The sequence below is a fragment of the Ictidomys tridecemlineatus genome, chromosome 10 (assembly GCF_052094955.1).
Source record: "Ictidomys tridecemlineatus isolate mIctTri1 chromosome 10, mIctTri1.hap1, whole genome shotgun sequence".
NCBI classification, from domain to species: domain Eukaryota; kingdom Metazoa; phylum Chordata; class Mammalia; order Rodentia; family Sciuridae; genus Ictidomys; species Ictidomys tridecemlineatus.
In genome coordinates, this window is record NC_135486.1 from 22,876,226 (window position 1) to 22,892,955 (window position 16,730).

General features: G+C 31.2%; 1 protein-coding gene across 11 annotated transcripts in view; it reads right to left on the reverse strand.

Annotated features, from left to right (window-relative positions):
* Positions 1-6,385: 6,385 nt before the first annotated feature.
* Uchl5 (ubiquitin C-terminal hydrolase L5) overlaps positions 6,386-16,730 on the reverse strand; it is a 43,838-nt gene continuing 33,493 nt past the window's right edge. For 4 of the 11 annotated variants that reach the window (XM_078022506.1, XM_005335350.5, XM_040277683.2 and 1 more), the window contains 3 exons: positions 16,366-16,479; positions 13,268-13,366; positions 6,386-8,610 (listed from right to left, as the gene is read on the reverse strand). In XM_078022506.1, coding sequence (XP_077878632.1) covers positions 8,566-8,610; positions 13,268-13,366; positions 16,366-16,479 — 258 coding nt within the window. In that variant the 3' untranslated portion in view covers positions 6,386-8,565. Of the gene's footprint in view, positions 8,611-12,463; positions 12,613-13,267; positions 13,367-16,365; positions 16,480-16,730 lie in introns of those variants that run through there. The other 7 variants (XM_078022507.1, XM_005335351.5, XM_078022509.1 and 4 more) reach the window with 5 other exon arrangements.

Sequence of the window (16,730 nt, forward strand, 5' to 3'; positions counted from 1 at the left end):
ACAATCTACCTTTTAAAATGCAGTCTTACTTTCTTAATTCCCAAACTTATGGGAAGCACTTCATTAGCCCCAAATGCTAATGAAATATAGGAAGTTACAATGGCTACTCAATGTCTATCTTGAAACTAAGTGAAATCCAGCTAATACCTCTGGTTCTTTCTTCTCACCTTATGCTTTTCCCCTCTACCCAAATAAATTGTTACTGAACCTGAAAGATAAAAGTTGACAGAAATGTTTACACTTTGACCATAAATATAGGAATAAATGGATGCCTCAAGTGGAAGTTGATTCTCATAAGCATCTGTTCAAATAACATCAATATTCGTGGGGATAAATTAGTCCTATGTTACACTTTTTTAACCCATCAGTGTTAAAACATTAACACTTGAAGTACACCTGTGAGCATCATAATGCTACAAAGTTAAAGCCCAGTTCAAGCATGCAGAGTAGTTCAGAAAGCAGGAGACAAAGGAAGACATGTCTTCTCATACATAGAATTAACCCTGACTCAGAGGAGATAAATACCTTTTGTTTGAATGAATTAGTTAATGAACAAGAAGATGATCAAGCAGTCTTATTATAATAAAGGGATTCTTGTGGTATTCATAACAAGGCTTCTGGTATGATTGACATTAACTAATACTCATATACCTAATTCAAAAACATTGAAATGGTAATTTTATCACTAGGCCCAAGAATTGTCTACATTTATGAAAAGACATATCTCCCAAAAAGGTGTTTTTTTCTGGTATGTACATTTGGAAAGAAGTTATAACGATTGTGCATACAAATGACTAGATACCAACTGGAGATGTTTTGTCAGAATACAAATTGCTTATACTAGCATATACTCTTACAGGTTAAAATTAGCAAAAACAAAAGGATTGCTTCAAGACAATAATTACATTTATAAGTGGAGAGAAAACAGAATATTAAAGTACAGGGATAATAGCTTACTAAACAAGACTAAATTTTTCTAAACTTCAAATGTCAGTGTGTTTGAAGTTTAAACGTTTAACAAGCCTGAAATCTTCTATATGGACCCAACCATAAAAAAACAAGATAGGCCCAGAAGAGTGTTTTTGTATCTAATACAATGAAGCTTTAATTTGGTCATATTTGTTTTACAGTTTAATAATATAAACAGATGCAAAAGCCATGTTTGCTCTATAAGCACTATGTGAAATTTATAACAAAGGACAAAGTACATTTCAGCAGATAACAAAATACAGGCCAAGATCATACAATAAATAGCATAGCAGGACTAGAATTATAAATCTCCTAAATCTAATCCCAATAGTCTCCATACTGCAATACAGAGTTACAATTTGAAAATAAAGTAGTAAGCACAGAATTCAGTGTTTTAACTGTGAAGTTGTGCTGACTAACTTCAATAAAGTTGGCAACAAAGTATAGTTCATATAACGAGAGCAGTGTGGCCACGTTATTTGTGGAAAATGTAAGGAGAATACTTAAGTTGGCATATCATTGGGAATTTTTTTCTTTAATTGCAAATGTTAATTCAAGTAAATTTCTGCCTAAAATCCAAATAAAGGAACTGCATCACCCAAGATGTTCACTGTATTTGCAATGCCACTCCAATAGCAATTCTGTATTCTTTAAGAGAAAAGCTTACCACTATTATAAGTATGCAGAGCATTCCAAGTTAATAAATTAGATAGAAGTTATTAGGAAAGCTCACATTGGCAACATTAGAACAGAAACACTAATTCTTCATACATGAATGTTACATAGGTTATAGGAAATAGTACTCCTATCTGGAGTTTCAAAAATTAAACTAAGGAGCCTCTCCAAATGTCAATAGAACAGCAGATTAGTATAAAATTAGAAACAAATAAGCAAAAATTTAAATTACATCACATTTGAAAACATTTGTTGATATGAGAGCCGGAAAATGTCAACCAAAAAGGGAGGGGATGGAGGGATAGGAAGGATAGTAGAATGAAACAGACATTATTATTACTGTATGTATATATGTGACTGCATGACCAATATGATTCTGCAACCTGTACACTCAGAAAAATGAGAAATTATATCCCATCTGATTCAAATGTATGATATGTCAAGGTCATTGTACTGTCATGTGTAACTAAGTAAAACAAAATTTTAAAAAGTGATAATAATGGAGTTTAAGTTTTTGTCATTCTGTCCCTAGTAATGTGAGAAAGGATGGTTAACATTTTGAACAAGTTGGTATGTAATGGAGAAAGATTTGTCTAGTATGGCAAAACATATCACAGGCTATCTATCACAGCCAGTATCTATTTAAAAAATTTCCTTAGCAACAATTCTGTAGTCAACCAATCTTCTGGTCTTACTCTGGTTTCCTTGGTAAGTTTATCTGCTAGAGAGAGAATGTATTGATAGGGTGATATGAATGTCTGGTCAGCTGGAAGTGATAATAGTAAAATAAAAGAAGAAGTTGTATTTCCAGGTGTACATTAGTCTCCTGCAAGTTTTATTAAGTTGGCTTAACAATCCAAAGTCCTTATCACCTTCAATGACTATGCTCAAATCGTAAGCTGAAAGGACACATCTTGGACCCTGGTAACCTCACTAGGAGACACTGCCTGGGAAGCATAACCTGGATACAATAGATAGCCTCTAATTGAAATGATAATTACCAGCCCTCAGGGAGCCACTGAATCCCAGAGCTCATGGTTACCACTTACTCTATGCATTCCTTAATAACTCAGCAAAGGTCATTAATGTCTCCTACAAAGCTTCTGATAAATCCAGAGATAATTTTTTCACACAAGCACCTCCACAGTACAATTTTGTCTATAATACAACTTTCACCTCTAAAAATCATTCTAATTAGAAGAATGGTGGAAATATGTAAAGGAGGTATATAAGAATGATGAGCATCATGAGATGCTTCGAAAGAAGGAGGGAAGAGAGAGAGGGGAGAAAGATGGCCAGAGAGAAAAAGGAGGAAAGGAGGTAGGGGAAAACAGAAATGAAAGAAATTCCTTTATTATTCTGCATCTTCTTGATGACTAGTGGGATTTACCATATTTTGTGTTACTAGTCATTTTAATTTCTTCTCTGAATTTTCTGTTCCTACAGCTTGCCAATTTTTCTCCTGAGTGCTTCTCCTGCTCCCTCCATTCCATTTTTGATAGGGGTACTCAGTATATGTTAACTATATTTCTGATATATTTCATGATATATGATAATTTTATTGGTTGGATTATTGTCTTTTAAGAGTTTCTGGCATCTATTGCTGTACAGAAATCTTTTAGTTTTATATATTCAACTGTTTCTCTTCTGTTTTTATTACTTTACTTTTTGCTTAGGAAGTTTTGTTTCTATTCTCAATAATAAAATACTAAGCCATATTGTTTCTAGTAATTTCAGTTTTAATTTCATGTTTACAACTTTATTATAAAGGAGCAGGGTTGAAAATATTTTTAGAAACAAAACTGTGGGCTGAGGATGTAGTAGTAGAGCACTAACCTAGCATGTTTGAGGCCCTGATTCAAATGCTAATACCACCAAATAAAATAAAACAAAAAATTTTCTTAAAACCAACCAAAAAAAAATTTACATGAGATTTCCTCCCAATGAATTTGTGGTTTAGTCAATACTATATTATGGCTACAAGAAAGAGCCAAAGAAGTGTGTTTCATAGAACATCAATAGTCTAAAAGGCACATAGATCAGTGGTCCTAGTCTTTTTTATATATTTTTGTTCAACCTATTTTCATATTAACACCCTATATTAACTTTCATAAATCTTTTAACTATTAAACATTATTGCAAATTAGCATCCTAAATTATTAAACTTGGTTTTGCCGGCATGCAATCCACTTTCATAGTGCTGGTTCAGTACTTGAGCAGGAAATTCTCTTCATTTAGGTTCTGCTTAAATATCCTCTCCTTAAACGGGCTGACTTTCCATGACCATCCTATCAAACCTCAACTCTCTATTTTTTACAGTTCTCCCTAACTACTAGAAAAATAACATTCACACACTTGTATATTCATTTCACCATGAGGGCAGGAATTTATCTTTTTCACCACTATATTTTCAGCATCTAGAACAACTCAGATACAGGTTGAAAATTACTGAAAAGTTAAGAATTAGTATAATCAAGTTAAAAATAAAAGGTACCCAGTATGCTAGAAGTGGTGAAATTTTACTGTCAGTCACTAGATTTAGGCCAGTAAAGATTAAGACCATGAACAAATTAAATAACATGTATCCTTGACTGTTCTAGGAATTGACTTTCAATAAAATCTTACCCTAGAAAATCAAGCTATCCAGTTTGTCCATTTTATTATTATACTTTGTTCTTTATTGTGGAGCTTGTTAACTATGGAGCTTGTGAAATACATTAAAGTGTATCTATTTAATGGAATACTAAGGGATAACTAAAAAAAAAAAGATGTAAGCCCATTATCGATGTGAAGTTTATGGAAAAAAGCATAGAACAAATGTTTAATTGTATGATCCCATTTTATAAAAGAAAATTTCTACATATATATATGTATATACACACAATTGTAAATGTACATATTCTTAGATACTTCAAAACATTAACCATGACTCTCTCTCTAATGAAAGGGATTAGATTTTTATTTTTTCTGCTTGTATTTTCATTTCTCTAAAAGAAAGATATTATTTATGCAAGCAGGAAAAATGTTTCAGTGTAGAAAAGTGTAAAAATGTGTGATTGTCAACATCCATTTCAACTTCCTTCCTAATATGTTCCTATGCTGTATAGACTAGAAAGCTAAAACCTCAATTTCCTAGAAATGCTTATAGAAAAGCTCATGCAAGATTTGAAAGGCAAGAGTACAACAGAAATTATCTGACCACTGCTTCAGCCATTTTCTTTTTATTTTAATTTTAATATTTATTTTTTAGTTTTCGGTGCACACAACATCTTTGTTTGTATGTGGTGCTGAGGATCGAACCCGGACCACACGCATGCCAGGCGAGCGCGCTACCGCTTGAGCCACATCCCCAGCCCACTGCCTCAGCCATTTTCAAGTGGTATGTTTAGTCATGGAGAAGTTGAATTATTCTTCATTCCAGTATATGTTCCTGAAGTATTAACAGATAATTACTGTAGGTTTCCCTGTCCTGGAACACAATTACTACAACATGCTCTAATTTCACCAACTCCAATAGTAGAGACTCCTTAACTGCTGCAGAGGTAGGAGTTCTCTTGTTAGAAGATCAGTACTATATGCTTTGCTAGGAGTCATTTCTGGAGACTCATGCTTGAGCCCACGAGTGACTTTACAAGAAACTAGTAGGTAGTTTCAAAATTCCCAAAATTAATCCTAATTCCCTTTCAAATAGTTTGCATCCTATGAGTTATCATTGATATAAAAATAAAAATTTCATATCAAGTTTAAAAATAACATATATGATATAAACCTAATGCAGAGTATTAGGGAGGACTTGCAAAACTAATATGAAAATGTCCGTATACACATAGAGAAAAGGGATCATTAAATACAATAAAACGTTCTTGTGGTCATCCCTATTGTTATAACTGTGGGTAATGTAAATTTTTGCTTCTTTGCTTTCTCTAAATTTTTTCAGGGGAGAAATACCTTAAAAGCTTTTTTTGCTCAGTGCAGTGGCACACACCTGTAATTCCAGCAACTTGGGAGGCCGAATCAGAAGAATCACAAGTTCAATGCCAGCCTCAACAATTTAGCAAGACCCTGTGTCTCAAACAGTAAAAAGGACTGAGGATGTAACTCAGGGATAGAGCAGCTCTGGGTTCAATTCCCAGTACATTTTTTTTTTAAAGCAAAAGAACTAATATCCTTCTGGGGGCGGGAGGAGAGTCATGTATCCTGAAATATTATAAGCAACTAGGTGGATTAGGTGGATTAAAGGTAGTAATCTCCATGTAGCACCATAATACTCATAATCATGGTCCTAAACAGAGGAGCAACTCCCTACAGTCATGATCCCATAACAAATATTTGTTTTTCTAGTAACACAGTTGAGCTGACTGTTCTTTGCTAGAAAAAGGGCAGCTATCTTGAGAACTAAACATATGAGGTGAGACTAGACTGTGCTACAGCTGTTGGCAAGTTTTCTTTGTTTATAACAGCAGAAGTACATCCCTAAGAATTGGCAAGCTTTGTAAAAAAAAAAAAAAAAAAAAGCATAAAATAGAAGTGCCTTCATTTACCCAGTCAAATGAGAAAATTTTTAGAAAATACAAAAGTGAAATGATAGATGAATAGATGATGTTCTTTAAAAATCTACTCCCCCAAAACAAAATCCACTTAACTAATACTTATCTTTTTCTGGATTGCTCTTTATTCCTCCACTTTCTCTACTCATTAGCTTCCAGATTTAGTTTCAAAACAGCGATATATAGGACCAAGACAAGGACAAATCATACTTCTTTATTCACAAGCAAGAAAAAAAAAAAAAACATGAAGTGTCACAATGCATTTGCAATCATTAAAGAAGCAGCAGATAAACCATTCCTAAACTATGGAAAATCCTATCATGGACTTTTATAAGAAATTAAATTTTTTAAGAAATCCTTATACCTATAACCTAAATTTATAAAGCTCTTTTAAAGATGTCATTCTATGCAAGCTACTCTTGCTAAAGGTGTCTTTCAATGACAAGTTTTTAATTTTGATGACACCTAATCCTGGATCTTTTATGGTTAATGTGTTCTATGACCCGAGAAACCTTTGGCTACTCTCAAGTCACAAAGATATTCACCAATGTTTTCTGGGAAAAAAAGACTTATATTTTTTAGCTATTACGAAAACATCTATGATTCAGCTCAAATAATTTTTTGTGAGATAGGGAACTCTTGATTCCTTTTTTCTTCAGTGGATGTTCAGCTCTACTATCCTACCTACAATTGATGAAGACTCTCCTTTCCTGTTTGATTATTTGACACCTTTGTAAAAATCAAGTGATCAGATAAAAATTAATATTTTTAGGTCCTGTCTTTTATTCCATTGATTTATCTGATTACTGATACTACTTTTTACAATAATCCTGGCATTGCTTTACAAAATTTAAGCCTCAATAAAATAAAATATAGAAATTAAATTGAAATAAATGAATGAGATTGAGATGAGCCTAAGAACATCCTTAGAAAACCATTTTTTAAAATTGTATCACAGCTTTAAAACACTCCATAATTACTACCATATCAAGAGCAAAATATATTTACTCACAAATAACTGAAAAACTAAATATTTTTTAGTACCTTCAACTGAAATTATATATGAAAAATATTTCATTAATTTTTCTACTCAATTTTACCACAGGTCTCCCCTGCATTAGTTCTAAGTCATTTAATAATACCACAATTAGTAAGCTTTAAAACAATCATAAAAAATTCATGTGTTGAAGCTGGATGATAGGTACACATTCCACCTAATAAAATAAATTATGTTAAATTTATTTTACAATAAATAATAAAATGTTTAAAAGTCACATATCAATTTCAAAAATGTGCTTGCTAAAGAAAAAAGTGGGTTATTTCCTTTATAAAAAGAAGTTTTATAAAATTTCATTTAGAGTTTACTTGAAAAAGAAAATTACAAGCGAGAATACAGTTCAGTAGTACTTTATAAAATAAAAATGAAAACAACTCCCCCCACCAAAAAAAATCATTGTGAGCAAATTGTACATTACATGGCTCTTGGAAACTGAGCTATACTAATTTTAATCAAATTGGCACACAGGATCCTCTATCACCACTGTCATCTTTTTTTAAAGCAGATTACCTGAATTGTCAAACCTCAGATTTTCCATAAAAACTCACCTTAACAACTTGAAAAGGTTGCCAAATTGGTAATAATACCAAAACTCTTTAAGAATTACAATTTGTCCTTAACTTGAAATTTTGTTTTGAGACATAATATTCAGATCTTCCTACAATAATTCTATGGTTTAAAAAGTAACCCCAAACACTTGAAGAAAGTTTGTTAAAATAAAATTGCAATGCTTATTACCTTTTCTATTGGCAGCAATGAAAATTACTAAAAATTTTACTTCTGCTCTTTTCAAATGATCTGCATTAAAATCAAATAAGTGGTATAAGAGGAAATTTTTAGTTTTAAGATTCTCAAAACACATGTCAAAGACAGAAATGTTGATTTTTTCCATTAATGATAAGAAGAAACAGAAGATTTCAGTTAAGATTTGACATTTAAAAATCAAAAGTATTTAAGCTAAAAAAAATAAAAAGATTAATCAGAATAATTACAGGTAAAGAATATCATTTGTGCATTTTCTAGGTTCATACTGTAGTTATAAATCCAGAATACCAATAAGAGTTCTCAGATCCAATGTCAAAAAAACGGAATTTGGGCAAGCACTCTCAGTATTATTTTTATTTAATATGCACTGCATGCACATGATGCAGGTAGGGGAAAAGTTTATTAATCCATGCATTAAAGACAAGACAGACTGGTACTATTGCCAAACGTGCATTGAGTCAATTAGGATGTTGCTCAAAGTTCCTTATACTTAATGGTGCCATGAAAATAAGTGTAGAAGCAGATATGTGTACACATCCCAAAGCATCCTCTTCATTTGGTTTCCTGAGCTTTCTTTGCATTCTGTTTTTCTTTTGCCTAAAAATTAAAAATAGTATATTACAAAATCTTCTAGGTCTGCTTTAGATTGTACTAAAATAAAATGTGCTTAAGAGGGTACTCTCAAGCTACAAGGAATAAAAATGCACTGTTCACAGGGTTTCTAGAGCTGGTGCAGCAGCGTGAACCTATAGTCCCAGCTACTCAGGAGGACAGATTGAGACAAGAAGTTTGAGATCAGTTTGGGCAATACAACAAGACCTTGTCTACAAACAAACAAACAAAAAAAAAATATTTCTAGAGCATTATATAACTTGAAACTTGCAACAAATTAGTTCTGGAAAATTATATAGTCATTATTTGCCCTCAATAAAAAAAAGCTGGTGATGTAGCTCAGTGGTAGTCCTTGCCTAGCATACACAAGAACTCGGGTTCAATTTCTAGTACTACAAAAAAAGAAAAGGAAGGAAGGATTATGTTTGGCTCCCAGTTCTTTCTCATCTGAAGTTGAAATGTATTATTAAATTGTAATCAATACAAGTTATTCAATCCACAGAGTCAAACTCAGTCATAAGGATTTAAAAACAGTTCATTTCTTACTCAAATTTAGCATTAAAAAAAATCCTATGTTGCTTTCTGCATATTTGAATAAATAACTTCAACATAAAAGTTAAAGCAGAATTGGCATAAAAGTTAAAAGTGAGTAAAAAAAGGCCAATAAAGAATTACAATTTTTGTTTTATCTATAAATCATACTAAAAGGAATACCGTCTGATGTCAGTGAGCCTCACTTACATGACCTCAAAAATGTTTTCACACATTACTTGATCTTCATAACAGTTACATAGCTTGAAGACAACTCTATTTTATTCCTTAGCAGATGAAGAAGCCAGTGCTCACAGGTGATCAAACTTGACCAAAGTCACACAATATATAGTAAAATAAAGGTCAGATAAGTATTCTATAGCAATGCTTTTCAATATACATACCAATGAAAATGCCTGAAGTTTCTAACAGACTTTTAGGTGATGTCAATTCTGCTGGTCTTTGGAAAGGAACCAATATATCAGACCTTTCCTGCTATATTATTTTTAAAAACAGACTAACTAGAAAAATTGCCTTTCTAATGATGGATTAGGTAGTAATTATTATCAGAACTATGATAAATTTGAGTGCTATGACCTAGAAAATAGGCTATATATACCATACAGAAATTAAAAAATTAGTAGCCTACATCAACATTTTTTCATTAACAAGCATAATCTGTTATTTATACCATATCCCACGCAAAGTTTTCTATTTTCAAATAATAAAAATACAATTTGATTTTGTTATAATTTGAAATAAAAATATGTGCTTCTTTTCTATTTATCTCTGAACATACTTACAGAATGTTTAGAATAAGTAAATTTACTAATTTATCATATAAACTTTACAATATAATTAAATGGGCAAACAAATGTAATGCAGAGTGTCCATATATTAAATTATATAATTCAGATAAATTAAGGAGTACATAAAAATAAGTTAAAAACAATTAACATTATTGAGTATCATTAATTGAGTGCTTACTGCATATTTCACAGATAGGGTCTTACTTAATCCTCAAGCATATGCAAGAGATATGATTCTCAAATTATAGATGAGAAATAGAAGCTACAGAAAAGTAAATAACTTGCTTAAAAGCTCCAGCTAAAATGTATCATATCCATAAAAAAGACAGTATAGCTGAGAATAAATTTAAGGCCTATATTATGTTCTGCCCTTGCTAAAAAATACTATGCTATTTCTAAAATAGCATGGAAGAAATACACAGTTAAAAATAATTTCCTTTTACACAGTGTGCCAAGGAGATATAAAATATTATTGACCTGAGTCATATAATTCTATAATCATAAATATTAATGTAAATAGTATTGTGATTAACTACATTTGTACTTTATTTTAATTTGAGGATAGAAAAAAGAAAGTTCTGAAGGTCAGTTACTTATTACCAACTGAATCAGACTGTCTTGAATTTTCCTAAAAAATTTCAAAATGGTGAAGTCTCTTTGGATCCCCATAGCAACTATATCTCCATAATTTCAAAATATGGTAGATTATTGGTAATTGTTATAAGTATGGGTAGATAACAATTCAGAATTACACATAAAGGTTAAGATAAATATTTTAAAAGTACTAAAAGTATACCTGAACAGGTAGAAGTTTCACAAATTGCATCATAAACTAGTTAATCTTATTTTACATTTTAAGTTACAGGTTTGATGTATGATACAGTTAAGTATACAGTTACTTTGGTTTTACCTCCTGAGCAGTTTTGTATAATGCATATAAGAAAAACATTTATGAGATATTAGCCTAGTTCATTATAGATATACAAAATAGATATACAACCAAGAGAGAATTCAAAATATTCAACTTTTGCTCACTATCTAGAAAAAATAAAAAGGTTTTAGTTCGCTCATTTTTATGCCTCAGTTATCAAAACTCTAGTCTTGGACAATTCTAATTAATAATCTATTTCTGAATTCTATGGGTAATTTTACATAAATAATAACTAACACCGTAAAAGCTTTTTACTGTAATTATAAAATTTAAGAGTAATTCTATTCTGATTTTCAATCTGCTTTATTTAACATCTGCATTTACTAGCTAAAAGTGATATTTCAACGTGGTATAATAATTTTTTCAAAACATGATGAACAAAAATATACTTGTGCTAAGGAACCTGATATAATGGTACAGATTAAGCAGTAAATTCCAACCACAGATTTAAGATTTTTGTGAATGGGAAATTTTGAGTAGCTACAAAGTTATTTAGATGTTTATTCTGGCCCTAAATGGAATATTACTATTCAATCCATAAACAAACTATACTTGTTTACTCATTACTTTTGTAAACTATATCACAAACTGGTTGAGAAAAGAATGCATATACTTATGTGTCGATTCCTAGACCTTAACAAAGTGCCTAGAATATAGCTGCATCTAGATAAATGTTTAGTGAATAGTTTCACAAATGTTTAATGAACATTTCAAGTATTCCAACCAAATCAAAACCAATGAGGAAAGACACATTGTATGTATATAAGAAATAAACACATCTCAATATTGCTTATGTAGTATTATTTAAGAGACAAACTAGAAAGTCAATAATTCTGTTCCTTAAAAAAAAAAAAAAAAGCAAACAGGAAAAAGAAGTTGGTGTCATAGTAATATTAGGTATTCATATACTGCCACCTTGTGTCCAAAATAATGTGAACTAAGGAATTAAGGTTCTAATGAAAAGCTAAAAATCAATTCTTCATGCTCTCAAAAAATCTTGGGGATATACTGTCATAAACAAAAACAAACAAACAAAAAAAATCAAACACAACTTTTCCTAATCTTCACATAAAAATTATACTCAAAGACCAACTTTAAGGTAAAACTGATACACTTAATATTTGTCCAGGTCCTAATAATATTTAAAATTAAAATCTGACTTATCATATGATTTACCACATTATATTTTTTTCCTATAATATTCTTAACAGAGAAATATTTCATGGTGTCTCACACAAAGAATACTGTGCCTAGGCACTCTGTAAACAATTTTGATAACCACAGGACCTTAATTGTTAACCTTAAACTTTAAAAGTCAGTTTCCCATCTTGGAATACCCTAAGATACATAAATTAAAAAACAAAAACAAAAAAATAATTGAAGATGTAGCAGTTTTCTCCAATAATTTTTGTATTTAATGCTAAAAGATGAGTCATGTTTCAGGTAATAAGGTAAAAATGAAAATCTTATTAAAGCAGATCTCATATTATTTTAAATTTATAAAACGTCTGGGATAAAATGTATCTTCACTTTGTAAAATTTAAAATTAATAAGAAAAATATACCTACCACGTAATCTGGTCTTTATATTAATGGTCCAAAATTTTATTTGCCTAGTAGTATCTTCTCAGTATTTCTCAAAATGTGGTACACAGATCAGTTGCATTAGAATCACTTGGGGAACTTATTAAAGAATCCTTCCCCTTTATCAGAACATCTGGGGAGGGGCCAGGTAACATGTATTTTAAAGATTATCCAGCGATGGTCACTTTCAGAAATGCTGATTTACAGTATATACTTAAAAACAATTCATTGCATTTCATTTACACTGCAAATATTTTATTAAGCACCTTCTTATATTGAAGGAAAAAGTATCTTAGAAATCAGAATTTTCAACTCACTTGTGTTAGTTATCCCTCTGTGGAAAAGATACTAGATTAGAAATAACAAAATCTATTTCTTAGTCAAGACTTAGTCCATACTATTTGTTTTACCATCAATGTCCATTCTAACTTTAAGTCTTTATGAAATCAATTCAAATTTTTGCTAAAATAAGTAGAAAAAAATCTGTTATTCCAATTATTTATATTAAAATTTTGTTTCTGCTCAAAGAAATGTTAGTATTTTAAATTTTCATTTAATGAGACAGAACTTGAGTTATAGATAAAAAGAATTCTAGAAGACAAAAGCAATGGGGCAATTTTTATTTTCATTTTTCAGTAACAGGCTTAACTAATTTTTATTAAATATAAAACACTAGGCAAAAGCAAACAAGTAAATTTAAAATGCTTATGAAATTTTAGCTCCACTCATGCCAAAAAATATACTTTATTTATACATCTAATTTAAGTATTCAACAATAAAATGCTTACCTTTTCTACAAGAGGTATTAACTGTTGGTGTTCTGCTAAAGTCTTTAACAATTCCATAATAAAAGGCAGATAATTATGCTTCCTTCTGATATTTTCAATCTGAAAAGAGAACATATTAAATCACTCTAGGTACATTTCCCCTAATTTTCTGATATATCATTTTTTGCACCCAATTTAAAACATATGGAATAAAATCATCTATACTTATAATAAAAATATTAAAAATAATAAAATTATGTTCCTATTGAGAACAAATACTAATAAAATATGTGCCAAGAGTTTCATGGGCATGGCTTCCTATTATCCTAAGCTTAGCAAGAAGAGGCTTTTAAAAACCCAATCTAAGCAGCTGAGGTTATGGCTCAGTGGTAGAGCGCTTGCCTCCCACATGCAAGGCCCTGGGTTCAATCCTCAGTACCACAAATAAATAAATAAAATAAAGTTATTGTGTCTAACTACAACTACAAAAAATAAAGAGTTAAAAAAAAACAATCTAAGATTATTTATGAAAATGCAATTTACAGCCGGGTGCAGTAGCACACACCTATAATACCAGCAGCTCAGGAGGTTGAGGCAAGAGGATTGAAAGTTCAAAACCAGCCTCAGCAACTTAGTGGGGACCTAAGCTACTCAGTGAGACCCATCTCTAAATAAATTTTTAAAAAGGGCTGGGGATGTGGCTCAGTAGTTAAGCACCCTTGTATTAAATTCCCAGCACCAGAAAAAAAATACATATAAAAGTAAGAGTCTACATGATAAATTAACATTCTTTTTTTTTATAAATATTTATTTTTTAGGTGTCTTTATTTTTTTTATGTGGTGCTGAGGATGGAACCCGGGTCCCGCCCCTGTGAGGCAAATGCTCTACTGCTGAGCCACTATCCCAGCCTAAATTAACATTCTTAATACTACATCTATGTAAATAATCAGGCAAGTCTAATGAGACCAGCTTTATTTTGTGACCAAGAATAATCTTTGAGATTATATTTTATCAAAAAGGGGTAGAATTTGGGGGGAAATTGTGCTTCAGGAGAAGCATAAATTATGCATCATCTAAAGAATACCCTCCTATATAAAGTATGATTCTAGCCTTCTATTGACATCAAGATATTACAGATTCAATCTAGCAGAGGTTCAATAGACAGCTCTTCATAGAAAAAAATCTTCTATCTTTTGTAAATTCATTTCAATGTTCTTTTACTTCATATAAATTTGTGTTTATTTGACAATTCTTTTTAACTAGCTGTGACATAGGTTCTTGAAGTTTATTAAATTAAATCTTAATGTGTTCATTTTATGTCAGTATGATAATCATTTTACCTTACAAAGCATTCCAAACAATGTAGCAAAGATTCTGAACATTTAATCTGTAATTTATTTTTGGTAGGTACTAAAAGTGAGTTAATTACAAAATAATCTTGTGTAATAATATAAATAATAGGTAGTCTGGATTTTAATATTATATGAAATGGAAAGTGACAGTTAAAGATATCATCTTTTAAATTGTGACTACAGCTCAGTTGGTAGAGTGCTTGCATCCCATGCACAAGGCCCTGGAATCAATCACCAGTACCACCACCGCCCCCCCCCCAAAAAAACTTTCATCTCTTACTTTCTTGTCCCCATGAATTGGCCTTTCCATTTTTCTGCCCAGAATACTCTAAAGCAACTATTTCTACCTGTAGAAATCCTACTACTTTAAGGTTCATTCATGTTATTGAACAGACATTTGTTGGCTATTAAGTGTGATTTGAAGAACTATGGCTGATGATGTGGTAAGCAACCAAAAAAATAATCCTTTCCTTCAACTGAGTTTCAAATGAAAAAGTATCCTTTTACTATTGTAACATGTGGCAAATAACTTAAGTTCCATATCAAAAGCCATGCAAAATTCAGGTATACTCTTACTTTTCCTCTCTCTGAAAAAAAAGTTTATTTTCGAAGTGAAGATGACTTGTCAGTACTAAAGAATATCTTGCTATTCTATTTGACTCTGAATTACACAAATGTTTACTATAAAAACAAAATTAAATCAAAACTTATTTTTTAAATCCCCTAATAATATGAAAGCAAATTGAGAAAAAAATTTAAGTGAATTTAAAACACAGCAATTTGGGCTGGGGATGTGGCTCAAGTGGTAGCGCGCTCGCCTAGCATGCGTGCGGCCCGGGTTCGATCCTCAGCACCACATACCAACAAAGATGTTGTGTCCGCCGAGAACTAAAAAATAAATATTAAAAATTCTCTCTTTAAAAAAAAATAAAAAAATAAAACACAGCAATTTGATTGTACATCTAAAATAGGATATGTGCTAGCTGGAAGAGTAATCCTGTAACCTCTGTAATCTCAGCGACTCAGGAGGCCATGGTTTGAGACCAGCCTCAGCAACTTAGTGAGACACTGTCTCAAAATTTAAAAAATTGAAAGGACTGGAATGCAGCTCTATGGTAAAGTGCTCTCCAACCCTGTTCAATCCCCAGTACCACACAATAATAAATAAAATGGGATACATCCTAAGGAATAAAACAAATTTAAGGAAAAAAATTCAATTGTTATGAACATTACTGGTATTGTTATTCTGAGTGTGTGTGTGTGTGTGTGTGTGTGTGTGTATGTGAATAAAATCTCAAACTATCAAACCGTAAAGGTATCATGTCAAAGACATGAGACTGCTTGAAGTGGCTCCTGAGTCTAAATACAGAATAATTGAGCATCAATAAGAATAACTGCAGTTGAACTAAAGCTTCAAACAGATTAAATATCTGTTCGTAACAACATTTTTAAAAAAGAAAAACCAGGGGCTAGGGATGTGGCTCAAGCGGTAGTGCACTCGCCTGGCATGCACGGGGAACTGGGTTCAATCCTCAACACCACATAAAAATAAAAAAATAAAGATATTGTGTCCACCTAAAACTAAAAAATAAATATAAAAAAAGAAAGAAAAAACATCTTACTTATCTTTGCAGGGTGCCAGAGAATCAACACATTATTCTAAAAACTGGTAAATGATGGAAGGGAATGCAATCATTAAACACACCTTCATCTCAAAATATACTGCTTCTTATTAAAACATTAAAGGAACATATTTAGAAACATACCTTGTATCTTTTTAACTTTTGCACTTCTTCTTCAATAAGCATCTGATTTTTGGCAACTTCTGATTGAATAGCACTTAACATATTACTACCCTGATCTGTATCCATAGGTTCCTCCTTAGAAGAAAGAAAAAAAAATAGCACACCCTAATGATTGAGGCTTAAGTCCAGAATATTTTTAAGTGATTAACACATTATAATTATTTTCAAGTTTCTAACCTTAGAAATATTGACAAAATATCAACCTAAAAATGGCAATATTATAGGATAAAAGCTCTAAAAAGTATCATATTTCTAAGTTTTACAATAACACATAAATTTCTACCTAAATACCATCTATACTATGAATATACTGTACTGCTATCTTT